The sequence below is a fragment of the Cloeon dipterum genome, chromosome 4, assembly GCF_949628265.1.
Source record: "Cloeon dipterum chromosome 4, ieCloDipt1.1, whole genome shotgun sequence".
Lineage (NCBI taxonomy): Eukaryota > Metazoa > Arthropoda > Insecta > Ephemeroptera > Baetidae > Cloeon > Cloeon dipterum.
Window position 1 is genome coordinate 21,242,098 of NC_088789.1, and position 9,027 is coordinate 21,251,124.

At 39.0% G+C, this 9,027-nt stretch overlaps 1 protein-coding gene across 2 annotated transcripts in view; it reads right to left on the minus strand.

Moving 5' to 3' along the window:
* The window catches only part of LOC135942096 (protein amalgam), a 200,174-nt gene extending 197,728 nt beyond the window's left edge, over nucleotides 1–2,446 (minus strand). The window contains exon 1 of one of the 2 annotated variants that reach the window (XM_065488039.1): nucleotides 2,165–2,446. In XM_065488039.1, the coding sequence (XP_065344111.1) occupies nucleotides 2,165–2,210 (46 nt within the window). In that variant the 5' untranslated portion in view covers nucleotides 2,211–2,446. The remainder of the gene's footprint in view (nucleotides 1–2,164) is intronic. The other variant, XM_065488038.1, reaches the window with a different exon arrangement.
* Between the last annotated feature and the right edge of the window lie 6,581 nt (nucleotides 2,447–9,027).

Here is a 9,027-nt window from a genome sequence, read left to right on the forward strand (position 1 = left end):
ATTCATGAATGATCTTTGCACTAAATTTTCTCTGGCTTGTATAGGAAATTGTGATTAAATTCATTCGGGTCAAAAATCCAAACTAGATACTGAATTTGTCGGCGTTTTACACACAAACAGACATGTGTCCACACGACACGCCTATCATGGCTTGCACTTTTAATTTGTATAAACAAACGGTCTCAAGCAACTGTGACAAACGGCTGTATTTGTATCAATTGTTATTTGCCTATTGCATTTTACCAATTCTCGAACTTCAAAATAATACTGTAGCATATTTTGAAGCCACCAAAATGTGATAATTGAATATATTTATTTATCATTTTTACGCATACACATTTTCATGTTGCATTAACTTTGCATTCATTCAGTATATAATTTACGGATTTTTTAAAATCTCAATTGCCGAAAAATGTGAAGTTTTCGATTAAGTGCGTCGTAGCCAGAGCTGAATTTTTGTCAACTGTTCTGAAATTGATAAAAAACTCACATAGATTGCCAGCAGCGTTTATCCGCTCCTTTGGTGGAACATTTTCTCATTACACACCTTATAATTTCCAGCTCGCTTCCCGCCACAATCCAATGAATATAAATTGAACGGTGGCAAAAGTAATGAATAAAAAACGCTCAAGACAAGCGGGGAGTGGCACCTTAATCCACCCTCTCTTTTCCAACGAAAAATAACTGATCGTCACGTCTGCGCGAAGATTTATTTGCATCTCGGGCCGATATTATTGTAAGCTCCGCCGCGCGTGCACGCGGCATAATCCCTTTCCAACGCGCACACATATATAAACTCGAGTGAGAAGGAAAGGAAAAAAGAGCAGAGAACTCTGTGCAGACTCAAAGTCAGCCCTAATTTGCTGCCGGATTATTAAAATAAAAAGAGGCGGTGGTGGCGGCAGCACATTTCTCTCCTTTGCGGCTTAAAATTCCGGCAGCAATTGGTTGGGGAGTGTGAGTGTGTGTTGGTAGAAAAACGGTCCAGCCAGCCAGCCACTTGGGTTTCATCTGCATTCGCACCCCTGGCGTAATAAAAGAGCATTCGGCACTCGCTAATAGCCGTCGGCTTATCTCAGACCAGACGACGCAATTATCAGCTCCCAGACCAAACATATTTACGAAAGGGAGCAAAACTCACTCACTCGCAGACAGCGCCAGTCTCAAATTAAGTCTGGCGCTTCTTGCACCCCTTAATTGCTTTTTAATTAAATTTAGCTTGCTTTGCTCTCCGGCCGTAAAAACAAACGAAATTGGCCTTGAGTTCGGTAAAATTGAGACCAAACGTTTGCGCAATTACCTGACAGAGAGGCTAATTTGTTTCTGATAAAGGGTTTAATTGTCTCCACTGCATTTTCTTTTATACAGCTTTGAATGAGTTGCTGCCAGTTCGAGTGTAAGGTTCAGTTCTCATTGGTCTCCATGAATGATTCTTGAAAGGTGCTTCAACATAACTTTGTTGCAATAGGATTAAATGCCTCTCAAAGTTAAATTGATCTTTTTGAACGCTCAATATGCATCTGGGAAGTATTGGCAATCTGAACAGATTGCTCACAATGTATCCTGTTGCGCAACACTTTGAAAATTTAGTCTCTGCATTACACTTTAAGTTTGACACCAAAACTCACAGTGTTCTAAACCTGAACTGCATTTTAGTGGGGTTTATAATTAAAAGTAATGGTTCAAAATTTGCGTAAGCTGAAGGTCACTTTTTTATTCTGCCAAGTTCTCAATTCTACAATTATTTATTTATTTATATTTAATATTTCCATTTTTACCGTTTCTGCGGGAGGTTGCAGAATTTTGCTTCGACCAATTAAGATTGATTTGTAACAAACATGTTAAAACATAGCTGCGGTGATGCTTATCACTTGTTTGTACTGTCAGGAAATAAAATGAAAAATTGTACAAGGAGATCAAAATTATGTTCCAATTATTGATCCCACTTCAAAATTTTAAAATTTATCTTTCTGCGCTACAAGCAAATGAAAATTTCCTTCTCTTAAATTTTTATCCAATTTGTTTTAATTTAAAAAAATCCTCTTTTCAACTTGAAAAACAAGAATTTTGCATTTTAACACACTGTTTAAATTTTTTTTCTTCAACTTCAGACACATCTATTTTTTTATTTTAATTTAATACGTCAAATGAAGATGTAACTGACCTAATAGGGCCAACTGGCAGGCCAAAATCCAGGCTGGGGAGATCATGGTGGTGGCGACGCGGTGCACAGCTCTTCGTCGCAGGAAAAAGTCCAAGAGGGCGAGGGTGGCAATGAAAAGAACTGAAGTTTGTCTAGCTGAACTGTCGCACTCACTGCCTGACACGAACGTTTCACGAACGAAATCACAAAAAAAATGCTGGCCGATCGGAGCAGCAGCGAAGTCTTATATATTAAGAGATGGAGATGAGGAGCGGCGGCGTGTGTTGCGGGCGAGCAGAGGAGCGCTGCCAGGCGTGCGGACGGTGCGGCTGTCAGCGGGCAACTGAGTCGGCGGCCGTCGCGGGCAGGAGGGGCGCGCTCGACGGCGCAGCCTCCTTCGCCCGCCCGCACCAGAACTACCTGTCGCTCAGCCCCGAGTCGTATGCGCCGCCGCCGCCCCCGAATGAACGAACACACGCCGACCGACTCTTTTATGCAGGTGTCTCATGCCCAAATGGGATTTGCATTCATTTGCCCCGAATGCATGCAATAGAACATGAGGCACAGTCGGCGGCTGACTTTTGTCAGTCACTATTATCCCGCTGCTCTGGATTACTGCTGCCCCTTTTTCCTCTAAAACGCATGGCCTTCCATGTCTTTTTTCTTTTATTATTATTATTGTTGTTTATTCTTGCCAAAGTCATAACATAAGACACAAAATATAAAAATTACAGCAAGAAATGGCATACAATGCTAGTAGAATACTGCAAAAACGATCAGATACATCATATAAAATCACGCCACACTGAGCCAAAAGGAAATCACACACTAATTATCACTGTGTTTGAGCCTGCCACAAATACTTTTTACACAAGGAGGGGAACTCGGACACTGAGCAATCTTTGAGCTCGGGCGGCAGGTTGTTCCAGGGACGACGTTCTTTTACCAGTGAATGTGTCTTAAACCATTAAACATCTTTGTTAAAAATTCTTTTAAATGTATCCTAAAATACCAGTTTGCTCAATGGTTTATATATTTATTTGTACAAAGCGATTAACCCTTCAGTGCAATAGAGGAGATCGTGACGATTCAAAAGGGGTTTTTATTTCAATTCATGTAATGCTTATAGAAGCCAAGATTTATTGACTGTCACAACATTAGCAACATTTGAAAATAAAATAATTTTTCATTGTCAGAAGAAATTATGTGCAACTTTGTCGGTGTGTGTGAAGTTGTTTATTTTTTTCCGTATTTTTTTCTACAGATTTCTCCTCACAATCAGCCCCCAGACGGGATAGGAAGCTCATGAACTATAGGGTTGCAACCAGCAGCAAAACTAGTTGAGCCGGACGTTTCTCGAAATATCGAAGAATAAGAAGCTCTCTTCGTCTTGAGGAAGTTGCAGTCTTCTGATAATTATAAAGACAACAACGCATGCCTTCATTTCATTGGCATCTATCAAGAATTAGTTTTTGAGTTTAAAGGTCAAATGTCTCGAAAACAAAAGCCGCTCTGATAAATTAACCCAAAATGCTTAACACAATTCAGTATTTTTTGGCTGCTTTTGAAGATTTTACTATAGACTAAATTAAAATATTTGATTTGGTAAAAAATCGTGAAAATCATAAAAAAATCACAAAACGTGATCTCTGACTTAAAACTTGGTGTTCATTCGATATAGGATTCATAGGGAGAACGCAAAGCTTGCCCTAACTAAATGAATTGCAGGAATAAATTTTAAAAAAATGATCAAATCATGTTTTTCCCAGCACAGACACATGACACAATCACATTTCTTTGGCGTGAATTTTGTAGATTATGCTTGACGCTTGACATTTTCTAAAAATCGGAAATTTCATACATTATTTATTTTATTGTTCGTAAACATCTTATGTCAAGAAGATAACAGCATTAATTTACATAAACCCTTAATTTCCGATTGAACTTTTGAACCTTAATGTGTGTCAGTTGCAACCGCCTGTCGCACCACCAGAATAATTTTAATGTTTTATTAATAAGGCCCCATTAGGCAGATGTGAAGCTAGATGGCTCAGACGGTCGCATCTAATTAAAATTAAATAAAAAAATAAGCCGGATTGGAAGCGAAAGAGTCGGCATTTTTAAATCGAACAAGCTCGTTTCGCTGAAACATGCACGCATTAACACACTTTTGTTTTTAATTAATGGAAATGCGAGACGTATTATACCTTTTGAAGCTGTTGCTTTGATTTTATAAACACACACGATCCTCTATATGGCTGGCCGTGTTGTGTGTGCATATGCTATAAAACTAAACTTTACGTCCCACCACATTCAAAGGTCGCTTTTTTACATATAAAAAAGCCATCGGCGGCACTGGCCACTTGCACCAAAATAATAAATAAATTACAAACTCGTTGTCGACGCGAGAGACGCGCCTGTGCTGAGACCCAGACCACCGGGCAAGAGCAGCAGCAGCAGCACGCTCTCTGTGTTTATTTGAATTTAAAATTCAGCAGTGGCCAAAGAGTTGTGTATAAAGGGGTCCGCCAATTGCCTTTTAAAGAGAACATGAGCGTGATGGCACCAAGTGAAGCTGCCTTGCTGCATGATGGACCAACATTCGTCACACGTGCGCTCACTTGTAAAAGTTTAATTAACGCGCCACAACTCTATACTCGTCCTTTCCAGTAAAGGAGAGCTTTTTTGCCCGTGAATAAATAATGAAGCCGAATGAAATTATGTGGTTCCTCAAAAATCAGCTGGACGACGTTTTTTCATTTATTTAGTTTACGTGTAAAATCAAAAGTAGTGGACATTAAAATCGAACAGGGTAATTTAATTTTTGTTATTTTTATTTCAATAAATAAATTCAATCAACATATAAATTTATATATTTTTCCAAATTAAGTAAATTTTGGAAATTTAAATGTGATTATTAAACAGGCTCATGAGGCACCTATTCAAATAAACTATACTAATTAATTTATTAAATCTACCCTGCTAAATTAAACTGTATCACTAAATTTTAAATATTTATTCATCTTTTTACTTGTAAAAAAATTTAATCTGGATTAAAATATCTATTACGTTTGATAAATCAATAACCATTGGTAAATATTTGATTCATTAAATACCGCAAGAAGTTGACAAATTCTTTGCTTTGTTTTTGCATGGAAAAACGATAAAAATCGCGGGGCACGAGAGTAACGCATAAAGCAGCTAATTAAAGCACAAGATTTATGATATTTTAGTTGGTGATAGTGACAGAAATTTGCTACCAGGCCGAAAATAATGAGACCACGCCCTCCAAAACACACACAGCGGCATGGCATAATATGGCTCCGCGCCGCTTTTTCCGTACACGGCCCACAGGCTTAATTTATACATCAGGACGCCAGGAATTTTATCGTGTATTAAAAATTTATTCATGCAAATTCGTCGTCGTCGTCGTCGACGGCGGTGCACACTATGGAAAAAAGCATTGGATCGATCATTTGCATAAAAATATAATTTATTTTCAGCGTGCTCTCGGCGGCTTTTTCGTCCGCGCGCTCGGCTGCTAGCGTGTTTGTGTGTTTGAAAAGCCATCGAGTCAACGGGCAATGTCCAACTTTAGAAAAACACACATTGCTTTTCAGCTTATAGTAAATATTTTATTGGCATAAAATCAGTCGCAGCAGTGTATCAAAAAATGATTGGAATGATATAAATACACGGGAGCAGGGAGAGGCTAAAAGAAATTTATGTCATGGGGACTAATCAATAAAATGCAAATTGAAAATTCTGCTGTGCGCACAGCTGGAAAACGATCGTGTACTCTTTTATCAATCACGTCTGTATGAAACATACCGGAAAATCATATTTCAAAGGGAAATGCTTGGCAACGCGATTGCGTCAACGGATTAACAAATGTATATATCGGTGATTGGTTTGGGATGGTACCAGATCTAACAAGTTAATTTTATTTTAACAATATCGTATTAAATTAGATTATGTTTCCTTCATTTATTTAATTGTATAAACCTCAAAATTCATCTATTTGAAAATTTATTTTACCCTCTATTTCGGTGTACGAATGCAGTATAGGTAAAAGGATGTAAGTTGCATTTAAATTAAGTCCATAATTGAGTTTTTCGTGGTGGAAAACAACACCAAAGAACACTCAGTTCTGACAAAGTAAATTTTACTAATAAAATTCCACCCCGGCCTTGACCTCGAAAAGTTAAAATTAATTATTTTTAATCAGATTTGGGTCAAACCCACTAAAAAATCTCGCTATTTTCAGGGTGCAAAATCCCCTTTTTAACTATGACTTTGAATTTCTCAAAAAATATTTTAAAAAATGATTAAATGTTGTTGTCACGAGTATGGGACACATTTTGACTATTTTGATTTTTCAAAGTTGATGAGCATGCTAGATTTTTTTGATTAATTCGACTTGATTTTTGTGACCTTGACCTACGAAATTGGTCACAGAAGGTAAGTTGCTCGGCGTCAAACCTTGAACATTTTTTATAAATTGATGTGAAGACAATTTTACCATCAATTTTTATATACCTTAACTAAGGCTTCTCTGAAAAGAATGCCTTTAAAAAAAACAGCTTCGAATCCTTCTAAAATAGGGCAACTTTGGAATTTTGGCCCAATAATTCAGGTTACGATATCTAGGACTACCAGGGCAACCCCCCTCCAAGCCAAATCTAAGGACCAAATGCCAACAGAGTGTGGACAAAGTTTATTTCAAACCTTATAAATTATGTAAATTATAATTTCCTGGCAAATTTCCAAGCAAATGTTTAAAAATGTTGTAGAATTTTACTCCATTTTTCACTTTACATCAAATTAACTCATTCGAAATTAAATTTCAAAGCTTTTTTATCGTTTTAAATATGATCAAAAGGGGAAACATGATTGGCACGAATCCAAATTGACAGTGCAGCTATAATAGATAATCGCCTATTCCAGCTGGCTGACAGTGACGGGGCGTAATAATTCAGGGAGGAAGGCCTCCAGCTGCCCCGAAACAAAATTAGGCTGACTTAAGCAAGGCAAGCGCGAAGAGCATTTGGGTGCTTTGTAAGTGCGTGCACGTACATACACACGCGGCGTGGAAAGGAGAACATTGTCACCCATTGATAGGCTGCAATTCAGCACCGCATGTGTCCCGCTGCGTCACCCCCTGGAAACACACCCCGAGATACCCCCCGGTGTTTTAATATTGGCTTCAGTAGAGCTGCACGCGGCCTAGCTGGCTGGCTGGCTGGCTGGCTGGCCCTCTCCAGACCATTACTGTTAACTCGGCGCTGTACCGCGTTGATTGAAACCGCCACCATAATAAAACTGTAGGACTGCGAGAGGTGACGCATTATTATATCAGCCTCTAAATAAGGCCCGCTTTTATCTATGTGCCAGCCACTTTTTGCCTCCCTGGCTTTCTTTCACCCCTCGCACGCGCATTTTTCTTCTAGAGCTCCTCTTGTCTCTTCACCCTTCAAAGGGATGTGCGGCAAGACGATATTTCAGCGGCTGAAGTAAAGACTTATTTAAAGAAACGCGTCCGTTAAATTATTCACTCCAAGCACTTAAAAACACTCATCCTTATTAAAAGCTCATATTGCTTCCCGCTGTCCACTTGTATTTGGTAAAAAAGTGCTTAAAATTCAACTTCTTTATTCACACAGAGAAAATTTAATAAAATTCAAACTTAAAAAATAACGTAAATAAGATTAAAATGCATGAAGTTGACTTCATAAGACTTGAAAAAATAAAATTTCTGATTCTGCTCTTCCCTAGAATTGATATGACGATATGATCGACAATTTTAGTATAAATAAAAAAGTCGAAGCGAAAGAAATCTACAAAACCACATAATCTCTCGTCACTGTAACAGCAAATAATATTTAATGTCAAATTAAACTCTCCAAAAGTAAATGCCTGAGACCCTGACCAGTGTTCACACTTTAAAATTCGTTGCATGCCTGTAAGTTCAGGCTGGTTAGAGATGTGCCATAAAAGTGGCATGGCATGACCAGATGTGCTCCCAACGCGCGTAATAGGCTTGCCCAAGGTACCGCTTTTTCAATATTAGATTCTCGGAGGCAATTATCGCTCATCAGTAGTAAAAAGCGGACGGTCAGAAATAAGGAGCTCAAAACAGAAAGGCCAATCGCGTGTTTTATTTCTCTCCAGGAGAGGGAAATGAGGCCTTGGAGCAGTCAGTGGCCCGTGGGAAAATATGCATGTGTAAACACACAAATTCAGCGGCAATTAAAATTTTTACAACTCATACCGGAGCTTAAAATTGCTTGCAATTGCTGCTGGAGAGTTTTTGCGTTTGATTCCAGGGTGTAGCGCAGTGCGTGCGGGTGGTGCGATCGAGGACGTGCCGGTGGCGGTGGTGTGTTGGCAGGCAAAGGGCATATATGACACACTTTGCGCTTCGCCCCTGCGCGCAATTATTAATGACCACGCTCTCGACGGGCTGTTCCAGCGGCTAACCCTATCGTCGGCTCTTGACAACTCGCGGACGGCGTGAAAAATTCATAAGGCTGTCTGCCGGAGCGCTCGCTTGATTTGCAGCACCGCTATTAATAGTGCACGTCTTTTGAAATATTGGCGGAATCACTCAAAACGGACGTGCGGCAGCTCTTCAAAGGAGAAATGGAGCCAGTGATAAAAATTTCACCGGTTCCTGATTAATTTCAAGTGGCTCCACCCCAAATGAAAATTAAGTTGAACTACAGTAAAAAAATACTTGCAGCCTTTATGAAGGCACAGAGATTATTCTTTCTGTCATTTGTCCGTTATTTTGCTACACATTATTGGTAGATGCGATCATTTTAATGGGCAAAAATAATAACACTCACCTTGTAATTTTTATTACCGGACTCCTAAAATAATAA